General features: G+C 49.0%; 1 protein-coding gene across 11 annotated transcripts in view; it reads left to right on the forward strand.

Moving 5' to 3' along the window:
- SIRPA (signal regulatory protein alpha) overlaps window positions 1–15,029 on the forward strand; it is a 43,068-nt gene that overhangs the window by 14,865 nt on the left and 13,174 nt on the right. For 6 of the 11 annotated variants that reach the window (XR_016039153.1, XM_088843934.1, XM_088843933.1 and 3 more), the window contains exons 3-6: window positions 4,711–5,067; window positions 10,672–11,016; window positions 11,593–11,922; window positions 13,710–13,823. Coding sequence is in view for 10 of the 11 variants with exons in the window: in XM_088843934.1 (XP_088700060.1) it covers window positions 4,711–5,067; window positions 10,672–11,016; window positions 11,593–11,922; window positions 13,710–13,823 (1,146 nt within the window). In the remaining variant the exon portion in view is untranslated. The remainder of the gene's footprint in view (window positions 1–4,710; window positions 5,068–10,671; window positions 11,017–11,592; window positions 11,923–13,709; window positions 13,824–15,029) is intronic. The other 5 variants (XM_055432816.2, XM_055432847.2, XM_088843940.1 and 2 more) reach the window with 2 other exon arrangements.

Below are 15,029 nucleotides of genomic sequence, written 5' to 3' on the forward strand. Positions count from 1 at the left end.
GACAGGAGATAGGGTCAAAGATGCCAGCAGGAGTCCCTTGTCTAAAGGGTTGGGGCTCGTTCCAAATGGAAGCTTTGGAGTTATTTCTATAAAGTCTATCTTATCCACTTGTGTGCAAGCTCCATAAGGCCAGGACAACCATTGCACAGCCCTGAGGTGAGGGCCTGGAGCACAGCAGATTCTCATCATTCATCACTATCTGCCCCTGTCCTATGAGCTCGCTGCTCGGTGTCCCTGTGGACATGGAGTTCCTCTTACAACAAATACATGGGGCAGTTCCACCCACTGTGATGACTTCCTCCAATAGATAACTTACATGTTTTGTTTCATTACTTACTATTTTTCCAAAAGTGACAAGTTTGTTCACTGCAAAAAAAAAAAAAGAGAGGAAGACTTCAGTATATTATTTACTATAAAATAGAAAACACGCCCATCCTGGTGCTCACTCAGCACTCGTCCCATTTCCCAGTTGTAGCTAACCTCAGTGTCATGATGGTTAGCGCTCTAGGCCTTTTCTCAAGACGCTTTGATCAGTGAGTCTACAGATATTTATTGAGCATCTACCCTATGCCAAGCACTATATTGGGAGCTAGGGGAAAAGTGGAGAATAAAATAGATAGTTCTTAGGAAGGCTCATTCAAATAATAAATATTCATACCCATGTAACATACATATTACATGTATAGGTTTTTCTTATTACAGGTGGGATACTGTAAATATTCTTTAATAGCTATCCAGTTTAAAAAATCTGAAACTACCCAAAATAGAAGGAATAAAAAAAAAAGCCCGTTAGATTCGTGATCCAAAGAGAGTTGCGTTTTATAGCCTTGTGTAGTACCTTGCAGTTGTTTGTTTATATATAGTTTTAGTTTATTTTACAAAGTCATGATCATACTGAAAGCAGTTTTCCTGCTTCTCTATTGTACAAGTAATGCAAACAGAAAACATAAAAGCAGAATCCCTTGAAAGTCTGCTACTTACAATTAGTCATGTTAGTCTTTAAATCAGATATACATTTTTTTCAAAATTAGAAGTTTTAAGATCGCATTAAAAACGTCACTTAGTAACTGACTCTGATCTTGTCATCTATTTCTGTGTCCATAATTATAATCCTTATATGTAGGTGTGGTCATCATAAGTTCATCATCTTGGGATCAACAGTCTTTTTCTTGGAAATTAGAATATTTGCAATTTTTTATTTTTTATACAAACACCTGAATGAATGATGCAAAATATTTTCAAATATCCTTAGTAATATGAGTATGATTTTACATTGTTTTTATTCACTCATTTTTTAGCAAAGTCCAAATGCAGTTATCTTTGATGGTATTCTATGAGATCATTATTTTGTTTTTATACTTTTGCTTTCTCTAAATGCTTTGCAATGGACAGGTTTTATTTGCTAATCACAATATTATTTAAAATTTTGCCTTGCAAAAATGTCCAGATTACCAGTTTCACAGTTACTGTTTTTTGATGGCTGCTTGTAATTCCATCTAGAGAACAGGCCACAGTTCCTTTAACCATCTCTGTCACTGAGCACTTGAGTTTTTTCCCAACTTTTACAAGATCGTTCCATGGGGACCCCACTCCATATTTGGGGTCGCATCCTTGTGGAACAGCCTTCACACCTGTGCACCTCCTGCCACACTGTTTTCCTGAAAGGATGGCCCACCCTCCAGTCCCACGAGCACCGTGGGAGGATGCCTGCCCAGCTGCCCTCCTCTCCCCTAGACGGTTCAGGCTGCTGAACCATTGCCAGGAGGGTGGGAGAGAGAGGGAAATGGATTTGTCAGTGATGCCAGCATGATGACCCCAGGCCCAGAACTGCGGGAGTGATTTTTAACAAGCCCAGTTCCCAGAACAGAACCTGCAGAGAAAAAGAAAAGCAAGCAAGTGAGGGGAAGACTCTGCTGGGAAAAAACACACCGAGATTAAAATAATATTTGGCACTTACGTCGCACTTTTAAAATTCTTCAAACGCTTTATAAACACTGGCTAATTAATTGAACCTCCTAAATCTGGCTGCAGTTGGTGGAGAGAGCTTGAGAAGAGCTAAAAAAAAAAAGTGGGGGGGACAGCCCTCCACAATGCCAGATTTTATTGTCGCCTCCCTGAGTGTGACTGCAGGCCTCCGGGTGCAGCACAAGAATAACCCTGTCCCAGCCATGCTTCGGGCTCCGCACCCCGTGTCCTGCTCATGGTCCCTTGCCAGCTGCTGACTCACAGCCCCGTGCAGTGGTATTGATGAGGATAATAATAACCACCACTGATTACGTGCATCTATGGTCCAGGCCCAGTCCCAGGCTCCAGGCTCGGCGTCTTCCAGACCTGCCTCTAGCAGCCCCTTTAACAGATGAGGAAAGAGGCTCAGAGAGAGGATTTGCCCGGGAGCAAGTGAAATGCCTCCTTCCTTCATTTTTGTGTTCATTCAGAGTGTGTTTATCAAGGGCCCAGTGTGTGCCAGGCAGTGTCCTAGGCAGGGGGGGGTCAGAAACACTTCCTTGTGGATCCTGTCTCCTGCCTGGGGAGAAATGTCAATCCAGAGAAAGTCAAGTATAATGTACCTTTGATAATGATGGGAACAGAAACTAAAGTTTACTCAGCACATGTGCTGCAGGCACTTATATCCAACCATTTCCTCATGACTGTCCTGGGGGATGGGTGTCAGGAGTGGGTGATGGAGTCCCACAAGGGCAGATGTTGAGCTGGCTGGGAGGGGACTGCACTCTCACCCAGGCCTGCTGGCCCCAGCACCTGTACATATTCCAAGCTGCGTTTCTAGTGTTGTCTGTGGTGTGAATGTGGACCCACTGGGAACGTTCCCAGATGGACGCTGTTGGCAGCTGCTAATGAGGCCTGGAATGTCTCAGGGTGCCTGCCTGTCTCCCATATACCTGGCCACCCGTTTCACCCCAAGCCCCTGCCCTCTGTGGATTCTGGTTTCTTCCGTGCACCATGAGGGTTGGTCTGCCCTTAGGCTGCCACTCTGCATCTTTGATAACCAGCCATGAGAACTGGGCAATCCCTGACATGGAAGTCAGAGCTGGGACCATGGGCAGAGGGATGAGAAGCTTGTCCTGTGGTCCAGGCTTGCCCACAGTGAAAGCAGACAGGAGTCTGTGACTGGACAGATTCACATGGTCACTCTCCTGCTCAACCAGAGGTGAGGGCCTGTTTAGGGCATCAGCTACAACCCTCTCTGAGGTACAAAGCAAGGTGGCCTAGGTCAGGACAGGACAGGATCACATCAGGTCAGTGGAGCAACCAGGCAGAGGCCATTTGGCCCATCTGCACCTCTGCCAGGTTGCCGTCCCCCGTGTCTGTCTTATTCTCTTTTCTCCCTGCATCCCAGTCTCTCACTCCCTCTCTGTCTGCCCCTCCCTCTGCCTGTCTCTCTCTCTCTCTGTGTGTGTGTGTGTGTGTGTGTGTTTCTCCAGGGTCTTCATGATCTGTCCTTTCTCCCCACCCCCACCTTGTTTAGAATCAGGGCCCCAGCTGCACCTCACTCTGAGCAGCCACAGCACCTCCTACAGCATCTTCACCCGGCCTGTCCATCTTCCTTCTGTGTCCCCCTTCCCCCAACCTCCTCTACTGGGAATCCCTGATCGTGTACCCCAGTCCTCTTCAATCTGGGGCTCAGCTCCCCCCACCACCACTAATCTCCTGGACTTCTTCCACCTGTCCATCCCAGGAGCCCTTGAGGCCTGACCTGGACCCAGCCCCTGTGTGTCCCAGCATCCAGCCTGGGCCTGGCCTGCAGGAGCATCAGTGAGGGCTGGTGGAAGTGAAGTTCATTTATTCACTGTGCGCAGCTTGGTGCTCAGTGGCTTCTGTGCGTCATCTTACCCTCTTTTCAGAACACACAGCAGGCTCTGGGTGTTCTGCCCTTCTCGTGGGTAAGGTAACTGAGACTGACGCAATGGATAAGCTCCGGTCATGGGTGAATAAAAAGTGAGCCAGGTCTCAAACCAGTTCTGGTGGCTCCAGACACTCGACCCTTCTTTTTGACCCTGTTCTGGCCTAGGCATATTGTTTATTCCTACCAGAGATCCATGGAGACAGGCCCATAGTAACTGACAGGCGAGACCAAGGCCCAGAAGGCAGTGACTCACTCCACGCAGTGCCTGGCAGCATCCAGCACACTCGCAGGCCTCCCTGTAGGATCTTCATGGTTGCCTGAGTGATGGCCAGGGTCACTCAGCAGGACTGAGCCAGGACTAACACCCAAGTCCGTGTACCCAAGTACTTCACTAGTCCATGGCCTACATGGGACCCAACTGCCGAGTATAGTCTCTGCCCAGGGCCTGCTTTCTGAGCCAGACCTGAAACAGAATAGAGCCCCTCACACACACCGTGCTGCCACCCACTTCTGAACCTTTGCCCAGGCTGTGCCCCTTTCTTTATTCCTGGTAAATCCAGACTTGAATTCAGAGCCCAGTTCAGACATGACTTCCACAGATGGCTCAGGTACTCAGACTTACTATCTGCCACATTTTTAGTCTCTCTGTGCTTCTGTTTTCTCCTTTGCAGTAGAGTCTCAAGTTACAGGTTCATTGTGAGGGTCACATGTGATATATGTGCAGTGGGCTGAGTTCAAGGCCAGTTCATGGTGTGCTCAGTCACTGAAAGCTGTGGTTGATAAACACTTGAGAAAACCTACAGGATCATGTGAGGATGAATAAATAACTGCATTGTGTTTTCCTCCAGGAGCGGCAGGTGACGGGGAGCTGCAGGTGATTCAGCCTGAGAGGTCAGTGTCTGTTGCAGCAGGAGAGATGGCCACTCTGCACTGCACCGTGACCTCCCTGAGCCCTGTGGGACCCATCAAGTGGTTCAGGGGAACTGGGCCAGGCCGGGAGTTCATCTACAGTCAAAAAGAAGCCCCCTTCCCCAGAGTTACAAGTGTTTCAGACAACACAAAGAGAAACAACATGGACTTTTCCATCCGCATCAGTAACATCACCCCGGCAGACACTGGTGTCTACTACTGTGTGAAGTTCCGGAGAGGAGAACATGGTGACACGGAGCTTAAGTCTGGACCAGGCACTCATCTCACTGTGAGTGGTGAGTATGGCCTGCGTCTCCTTTGTCCCCTGGTCCTTGATAACATGGCAACAGGAATGCCCTTCACTCTGTGAACCAAAAAAAAAAAGCAATCAGATGCAGCGGTGTATGCTTATATCATGATCTAGACATGATGTAATTTCACTCCCTTCTACAGATCAGAGAAGTTGAGGCCTGTGGGGGGTCATGCCACTTGCTCAAGGAGCCACAGCTGGTAAAGGTGGGAAAATTCTAGAACCCCAGTCTGCCTGACTCCTCATCTCTTGTCTTTTCCATCCCATCCAGCTCTTTGGTTCCAGAGATGAGGGAACTGAAAGTCTGAGTGACTGTCCCTGTCACAGGTCAGATCCTACCACCTGCCTCCAGAGAGTACTGCCTTCAATGTGGCTGAGTATTCCATTTATTCAGCACTTAGGGTGCACCTACTGTGTGCCAGGCCCTGCTCTGGATGCTCTGGAGCAGCAGTGAACAAGGCAAACAAGAGCTCTTCTCCCATGAAGCTTATGTTCTCCTCCCTCCCAAAGAGGAGAAATCCATCCAGGGCAGGGATGGGAGAAGTGTTTATATCTTCTTCAGAAACTACACACTGAGAAGAAATTTTTAGGGCAGAGGCTCAGTGTTTACTCTGATGGCCCTGCTTGGAGGAGATGTCCAGAGGTTGGGTGTTTCTTGGGGAATCTGTTGAGAAAACCCTTCACTGAAGGCTCCCAGCAGAGCTGGGTCATTTCAGAAGATGTTCCCCATGTGGGTGACTTAGGGGCAGTCCCATTAAGGTAGCAAAGATGCTCATTTAGGGTTTTCTGCCAGAGGCCCAGGATCCTCTTTCTAACTTCTGAATCCTGAACCATCAGCGTAGGAAGGACCTTTAGACGCCATCCTCCAAACCCCCCATGTATGCATGGGGGCCTGAGGTCAAGAGGTGACAGGGACCCAGACCACAGTCACATGGTCAGTGAGGGGATCCTTCCAGAACCCCATCTGATTCTCGGCCAGTCCCCTTCCTGCACCAACAATGAAACTGGTTTCTTGGAAGAGCCTGCTACAAGGAGGGAACAAAATAAAAACCCCTTAATTTGAACCATTGGTCAGGGGACCTTTTCATAGGTTTCCCAAAGGTTCATAATGCCCCTTACATGTAGGCCCTGAGACCCAAGGTGATTGAGAACCTCTTCCTACTTTTGTTTTAACCATAAATCCCTCATTCCAAGTCATCACCTCGAGCTGCCCAGTATTTCAACAGCTGCAAAACACTTGGCATAAGGAGACATCATCTACCAGTCTTTTGTTAACAAATAAACAAGTTGTTCCCAAACTTAGCCATTAAAACAGAAGTACAGTGGATAACCTTATCTATACATTACTCAGATGGGAGATGCCCACTGTAAGTGGCATTGCTAGTTCAGACAGTATGTGGGTTTAAATTTGGGTAGACATTGCCCCAAATTTCTTTCTTCGATGTGATAACAATTGATTCTCCCTACAACTCCTGGACATAGAAAAGGAAGGTGGCTTTTCCTGATTTTGCAGATACTATTTAATTTCCCAGATGATGGGCTCCTTGCCCACCAATCACAGTCAGTAAGTGGCCCCCCCACCACTCAGATCTGCTGCCTCCCAGGAGGCTGCTCTGCCTCTTCCCCAGGCCACCTGCCCAGATGATTCCCTGGGTGAGAACAGAGGGAGGGGAAGGGAGCAGCCTGTCAGATGCGGAATCTTCCTCATGGCTTTTACTCCTTATAACCCGTGTCTGAGGGAGGGGTTCATCTGTTGTCCTTTTATAGATGAGGACACCGAGGCTCAAGGAGGGGATGTGGCTGGTGAGCAAGTAGGAGAGCCAAGATTGAACCCAAAGCAGCCTGACTCACAGCCCTGTTCTCTGCATACCTCACCGTGCTTGTCAAAGTGGGGAGAAAATTCCAGCCTTGTCCTCTTAAAATCCTGTGTTGTTCTATTCTTCAGTATGAAGTATAAAAAAAGATTCCTGTGTGAGAGGCAGGACTACCTTTATAACCAATTCAGACAGATACTACAATATGTCGTGATTTTCCTAAAAAACACAGGTAGGAGCATCAGGAGTCATTTCTGCCCATTGTTGTAATGTTGCCCCTTCACCAGGCTCCTGTGGAGCAGGTCCGGGACGGGTGGTGTGGACAGTGTCCAGAGGGGCCACTGCGACCCCAGCAGCACCGGGCACGCCCATTCCTGGCTCTGTGGACTGAGGATGAGGAGGGGCAGGTGTCCCCTAGAAGATGGTGGGGCCCGTGTGAGCAAGAGTTCCCAGTCTAGACTCAGGTGTCCGGAGCCCATGTCTTCCCTTGTTCCAGGGTCCCCAGGGCTGGGCCCTCAGAGGCTACTTGAATTCAAGAATCTGAGGGAAAAGGCGGGGTGGTGGTCAGTGTGGGGGCTCCTGAAGGTGAGCACTTGCTCTGCTGATGGACCTGAAAGCTTGGACTTGACAGGAAATAGCAGGACACAGTCGGGGGTGAGAGGAGACAGACCTTCCTTTCTCTCAGCCTCCGTTTTCTCATCTGTATGATGGTGGTCATCGTGTCTTTCAGGAGAGCTGGGAGGATTTGAGGAGCTCTGTCTAAATCACCAGCACAGGATAGGGACTCCTAACTAAAGGTGTTATTTCCAGGCTGAGACCCAGTTTCCTGTGCTGGGCTCCCACTTCCTCACCTATAGAAAGAGGATGATCACAAAGCCTTTGCAGGGTGTTCCAAGAGTTCAGTGACCTGGTGACGGGAGAGCCCCTTGGGAAGTGATGGTGCTGGCCTCTCAGGCTGTGTGGTCTTGGGCACATCTCAGATCCCCCTGCTCCTCAGTGTACGCATCTGTGAAATGGTGGTAATCACACCACTTCAAGGGTCTTTGATGACTGGAGAGGGTCTAGGAAGCCCTGGATAGGGTGGGTTAGGCTGTTCCTGAGCTCAGTGCACAGTGGTCGAGCCCCCTGCCTGGGCCCCCACCCCAGCTCTGCCCCGTTCTGGCTCTGTGACCTCTGATGAGTCCCTCCCCACCTTGGGGCTCAGTGTCCGTGTCCCCGAGCAGCTGCAGGGACTGAATGAGGACAACGTCAAGAACTTAGAGCAGAGCCGAGCACGTGGAACAGGTTCCACCAACGCGAGCGCTGATGTCCCAGAGCCAAAGGACCGTGAAAAAGTCACTTTCCCTCCAGGACTAAGTGTAATGGGTTGGGGTGGAACTAGGTGACTTTCAACCTCAACTGCTCATTGGAATCACCTGGGAGATGGTGACAAGATCCAAGGACCCTGGCTCCACCCTAGAAAATCTAGTTTAAGTCCGCAGATGTGGCCTGGGCAGCTGAGTGTCTTAACTCCTGCAGAGGATGCTGGTGCCTAGCCAGGGCAGAGGAGCCCCTGAGCTACGTGTTCTCTGAGGTCACAGAGGGAGAGCTGTGGTTTTTCTCTGAAAAAGGTAGGTTCCACTTTGTGCCTGGGTAGTAAGAACAGATCTTTTGGGTGTTAGTACTTCAGAATAGCCTGTGATGGTGACAACTCTTAGGAGGCCCAAGAAAGTCAGCCTGAGTGGGTTGGTAGGGACACCCCTCACTTCCAACAGAACTCACCCAGGCTGAGAGGGGCTTCCTGCCCACTCAGACCACCTGTTCAGACCTGAACTTCATCGCTAGGGAAACCTTCCCATCTTTAAACATGTGTGTGTGTCTAAACAGGTGCTGGAATCCCCAGCAACTCTCCATGCTCAGCCCAGATCCTCCTGCCTCAACAACCACAGAGCCACTGACGAAATCTGTCCTCCCTCCTTTCAAAATGCTTCCAGCTCTGAAAAGAGCTGATCTGTAGGAAAACACCTGTGATCCCCTTGTGTGTTTTGAAAGCCAGTTTCCCCAACTTTTTTCCTGAGGGGGTATTTTTGAAAAGAGGGAGAGGATCATAACTTGGTGGTTTTCTACTCCTTTATTCATGTGAGTCTTTCATGGCAACTTCAGGGAACAAGGTTTAAGACTTTTCTTGGTTTTTTCCACAATACTTTTGTTTTGCCTTTCTACTGCCTAGAGAATAAATACCTAGGAATGACCTAGGTATGACCTGGTATGATCTGGTCAGACCTAGGAATGACCAGATATGATGACAATCTTGGGTATTATTGTTTAAGCACCTACTGTATGCCAGGCTCTCTGTTTTATATACACCCTCACTCATCTTACCAGGTGGTGCTTTATCCGCTTTGTCTAGAGTCACTGAGGCTTAAGAGTAAAGATCAGAGATGCTAAAATCAGTCAGGCCCACGTGCAGTGAGATGAACTCTGATACTTACTCTCTGGGTGTTCTTGGCCTCATACCATAATGCATCTTCCTGGGCCTCATCCTGTAAATGGGGCCACACTCAGCCCTCCCTCTCAGAGTTGGTGGAGGGATTAAAGAGCTGAAGTTCCTAGAGGGATCAGCCCAGTGTCAGGCTCCCAAGAAACTCTTGATAAGTGGTAACTAATCACAGCATCTGCTCCCTTTACATTCAGGATGCTGATGTTTTTATGACTTGACTTACTCAAGTCACACCTCTTTACCATGGCCTCAAAATGTTTGATGAGTTTTAGGAAGCAAGTTAAATATTTACAAATGTAGATATTTATATAGTTGCTATCTGCCAACTTTTACAGGAGGTGTTAGGTAGTAATGGGCAATATGGAGACGCCCCACAGGACCTTTCTAAAGGGAGAAACTGCCCTCACTTTTGACTTGCTGATTTGTGTGTATTTTCAGGACACAAAAAGTGCTTCTGCTGCTTCATAATCCTGTTTCTGTGTGTCTTCTGATTTAATAACAAGAAATTAACCACCGTTAGTTTCTCAGCACTTGGCGGCCTTTGTTTCAACCCAAAACTGATCTAGGAGAAGAACCCAGATTCAGAAAAGTATCTGTTTGCTCCCTTTCTTTCAAATTTAAGGATTGGTACACATTAGTCTTACTGGAATATTTGTGGAAAGAGTGAAAACTATGGAGTAAATTCATAGGTACCTGGGGGCAGCTCTGGGTATAAGTATAGTCTGGGTTAAAGAGAAATCTGTGTTTATTTAGTTTGGTGAAGCATATTGTGTTTTACTCATGGCAAAAATGCTTCCACTGACTGTTTAACTCTCACTGGACCCCCAGGAGGAATAATGCCTGCTGTCCCACTTCATAGATGAGGAGCCAGGAAGTACCACGGTCACACCTCTCGTTGGATGGCTAGCCTAGTTAAGGTTCCGTGTGGTCCCACCGTGCCCTTGCTTCCCTTGCATTCACTTCTGAAAATGCTTTCTCTGAACTTAAGTTTTCTAGGAGAGCCCAGCTAGGAATAGCAAATAGGAAGAATGTCTGAGACCAATCAGTACTTTTTGTTCCTGAGCCCAGACTGGTGGGAAATCACCTTGCAGAGGAAAGAAGGTGGACTTTGCACTCAGACCTGGAATTCCATACCCCTGACTCAGTCACCCCGGGGAACCTGTGTGTCTTCTTTAAGATGAGGATGATGACAGTGTCCTCCCAGAACTATTTGAAGAATTAAAATAATAATATATGTGATAGTTCCTAACTATGTTACATATTTTTCATTAGTGATGATAATCACAATGGTTTTCAGTGTTTATAAATGTTCCTTTCGTAGCCAAGCCCTCTCCGCCCATGGTATCCGGCCCTACAGTGAGGGCTACACCTGAGCAGACAGTGAGCTTCACCTGCACATCCCACGGCTTCTCCCCCAGAAACATCTCCCTGAAATGGTTCAAAAATGGCAATGAGCTCTCAGCCTCCCAGACCAGCGTGGACCCAGAGGATGACAACGTTTCCTACAGCATCAACAGCACAACTAAAGTGCTGCTGGCCCCGGGAGATGTTCACTCCCAGGTCATCTGCGAGGTGGCCCACGTCACCCTGCAGGGGGGCCCTCCTCTCCGTGGGACTGCCAACTTGTCTGAGACCATCCGAGGTAGATGCCCCTCATGTCATCCCAAGCCCATACCTGCCCCCAAGACCCCAACCTGCTCCTTCCCCCTGATTTTTGTTCCAGGCCTTGAATTGCCTGGAATCTACTTCCTGACAATCCTGCCCAGTCACCAGGCTTCTAGATGAGCTGGTCACTTATTACTGTTTTCATGGCAGCTGCCAGGTGGATGCCTGTCATGTGCCAAGCACTGTGCTAATAGTTTACCAATAGCTTCTTCAACTACTGAGCATCTACTGTAAGTCAGGCCCCTATGTGTTTAGTGATTTCATTTATTTTGCTGCAGTTATTATATTTCAACTGCATACTAGGGCTGTGCTTATAGATTGCACACATGGTTAGCCTAATAGGAGCCCAGCCTTTGAGCACCTGCTGTGTGCCCTGCACTGTGCTTAGTGATTTCATTCATATGCAGAGACAGCCTCAGTGCTTGGGCACCTACTGCATGCCTGGCTCCATCCTGGGTGACTCCCTTGCTGTGCTGGGAGCTGTTTTCCAGCCCCTCTCCCATGGTGATCTGTCTGTTCCATAAGGTCAGAACTTCTTCCTGTGCTGTTTCAGTTCCACCCACCCTGGAGATTACCGGATACCCCCCAGCGGGGAACCAGGTGAACGTCACCTGTCAGGTGAACAAGTTCTACCCCCAGCACCTACAGCTGACCTGGTTGGAGAATGGAAATGTGTCCCGAACAGAAGCAGCCTCAATCCTCGTAGAGAACAAGGACGGGACCTTTAACCAGACGAGCTGGCTCCTGGTGAACTCCTCTGCCCACAGGGAGGCTGTGGTGCTCACCTGCCAGGTGGAGCATGACGGGCAGCCGGCGGTCTCCAAAAACCATACCCTGGAGTTCTCTGCTCCCCAGAAGGACCAGGACACAGGTCAAACCCCTGGTGAGGTCACCACTGCAACTGACCTAGCTGTTTATCTTTTTTTTTTTTAATATTAAAGGTAGTAATTCATACTTTTTATAGAACAATCTAGAAGTCAATAGATATAAAATAGAACTTTAAAGTGAGTTCCCACCTCCAAGAGTGACCACTGGTAAGAGTGTGGCATATTCCTTATAGATCTTTTGACATAAATATCCTTGAAGGAAAGAAAGTAGGGAAGGAGAGGGATTGTCCTGCTCATGGTGTATTCTCTCCCTTTCTTCTACTAACAGTTTCTGTGTTCACCATTTCCTGCTCGCCCACCTCCCTCACTTTGCTCTTTGTGACCTCAGCCTACTCTCCCAGGCTGCCCCACTGGAATGGGGTTGGGGGCTTCAGGCTGTCTGCAGCTTATCTCAAGTGTGATCAGTGCTGCAGTAACTGCCCTTGTACATATTCTGTTACATGCACAGCTATTTCTATGGTACGATTTCCAGGGAATGTTGCTAGGCCCAAGTGCATGCCTGTTTAAGATGATGGCGATGCTGCCACCCTCCTGGGAGAATGAAAGGTGTCAGGGTATCATTGTCTCAGCCCCTGTCCAACTTGTTGTTGGCATATCTCCCTTTCTTCAAAATGACACTGCCTGGTTGGCATTTTGGTGCCACTGTGGAATGTTGCATCACCTGTACCCCTGTACATAGCAAACCCTTTGAATGGATTAGAATAGAGGCCGTTTCCTTCCTTCATGCATCCTGAAATGGACAGCTCTAAAGAAGCCTTAGGGTCTGTCAAGTTGCCCTTCGATGCCACCACGAACCCTGCCCTGGGAGACAAGATGTGTGGATCCACTCTGGCTGTCCGTCTCACTGGGGAACTTGAACAAGTCGGTGCCTGTCTCTGGGTTGCTCCACCTGCCCCTGGCAGTGTTGAAGGCGGTGACCCTGGTGACCTCTCAGCTTTGAGTCTCAGCTGCTGGGACCATGGCTGTCTCAGCCTTGTGGCTTCGGGGCTGGGTAGGTAGTTGACACCCAAGAAGTACTTTTAGAAAGGATGAAAGAGTGAGTGGTTGATTGGTTAGTGAGGTATTCCTCAGAGCTATTCAATGAAGTAGAGATTACTCTCGGCCTCAATAACGTAAGAGGGAGCTAGTGTGTGAAGGGGTTTCAATGACCTGCTCAAGGTCGCACAACGAGGGCATTGATTTGAACCTACAGTTCTGTGGCTCAGAGCCCTGCTCCTGACTGCACACTGTGTCCTCCTGTGGGATCCCCTACCTGTGTCTGGTGCCAGCCCCTGCACTGTCTCCATGTCAAGTGTCCTGGGCTCAGCCCTCCTGGGCCTGGGTCCCAGGCATGGACCAGGGCACTGCCTCGGGGCTCTGCATGTCCAATGGCAGGTCACCCTCCTCACAACCCTTCCCCCTGTGGTGTGTGATGCCCCAGCTGCAATTAGGAGATCCAGGCAGACCTGTTTCCCCAGGTGGCTGCTCCATGGCTCACTCAGGTGAGGAGGAACATATGTCTATTCCTCAGGAGGGCAATTCCACCCACACCCTGCAGCCAGGTTTCCTCCAAGGCTGGCAGCAATGTTTCCCTCCTGGCACCTCGGCACAGTTTTTGCACTGCCTGTGGGTGACCCACAAGGGGATGTGTGTGCAGATGCATGAACATGCCCACAGGGCCGAAACATCTGAGCCAGATGTTCTCAGTTAATGATGCCTGCCTCATGGTGAAAAGGGGCAGTGGCTTTTCCTTTTCTTTGTTTTAAATTTTCCTACATGAAGCTTCTATTGTGTGTGGTCCTAGGCCCTAATGGCAACAACTGGAACAGCATCTTCATCGTGGTGGGCGTGGTATGTGCCTTGCTGGTGGCCCTGCTGATCGCAGCCCTCTACCTCCTCCGAATCAGACAGAAGAAAGGTGGGTGGGTTCCCTGGTTCCTCCCCAAGAGTTTACCCCTGGGCTGTCCTTCCCAGATAGGGAGGGGCCTCTGCTTTGGGCTACACGTAGTTTAAGTCATAACAACGTCCAGTTACTCCCAGTAACGAGAAGTCCAGGGGTACCATTGCCTTGGCTGTGCAGCCCCTTCACCAGGCTGAAATCTGGGTGGGCCTCCTACCCTGCAGCATCACTGCTCCAGGCCTCACAGTCTCACAGAACCACTGCTGATGTGGGAGTCAGGGAGATACCAGGGTGGCAAAAAGGTCTCAAGGAGGAAACGGTACTTCCCAGGAGCCCCTGGCAGACTTCTGCTTTCCCCTTACCTGTCCAGATTACATGCCCAGCCCGCTGGCAGGAGAATGGAAGGGAGTGGGGAGAATACCACCACCCACCTCCAAGGTTGTTGGGAGAATTAAATGAGTAACTGTGGGTACAGCGTTAGCAAGATGCCTGGCACAATAGCAAGTTCTCGATGTTAGCTCCTGTAATCAGTATTGTACATGAGACTGGAAACATGAACCACCTCCCTGGAAAGCTCCCCTCATAGTGGCAAGGTGTGTGGCCTTTGACTGCAGCAGGAGGGTATAAGTTCAAATCCAGGACATTGTGCCCTGTTTACACACTCATGTGTGCGTGTGTGTGTATGTGTGTGTCTGTGTAGTTGTTTCTGTCGCCAGGCCTCTTGACTTTGGAGTCAGATGAACCAGGGTTCCAGATCCTTGTTTTATGCTCTAAACAATCAGTTTGACCTCCATAAGCCTCAGTTTCCTCACCTGTAAAATGGACGTGGCAGTGCCTGCCTCGAAGGATAGTTATGAAACAAATAAGCTCATGTGCAACAACAGCGCTGACACGTTGTCAGACCTAAAAAAATGCATGTCCTCTTTCCCACTCTTGAAGACTATTTTAAGCCAGTGTTTCTGAAACCTTTTTGGCTACAAGTGATAGAAATACATTTCATGTCTCAACCCAATGCACACACACCCCATCTATAAAATTGGAACTCTGATATTTTCCTTTTTGTCATATTTTGTACTATATTCTCTTAAAAATGCTGTTTGTGACCCAGCACCACGTGCTGTAGCCGGCAGCGTGCCAAATGCGGGCAGAGTGCCAAATGTGTCTCTGCACCCGGACCTCCAGGCAGAGCTTGACAGGCTTTCTGTGCCTCAGCCACATACCCCT

Source organism: Moschus berezovskii, chromosome 15, assembly GCF_049115385.1.
Source record: "Moschus berezovskii isolate FMDL1 chromosome 15, NW_MosBer_1.0, whole genome shotgun sequence".
Taxonomy (NCBI): Eukaryota; Metazoa; Chordata; class Mammalia; order Artiodactyla; family Moschidae; genus Moschus; species Moschus berezovskii.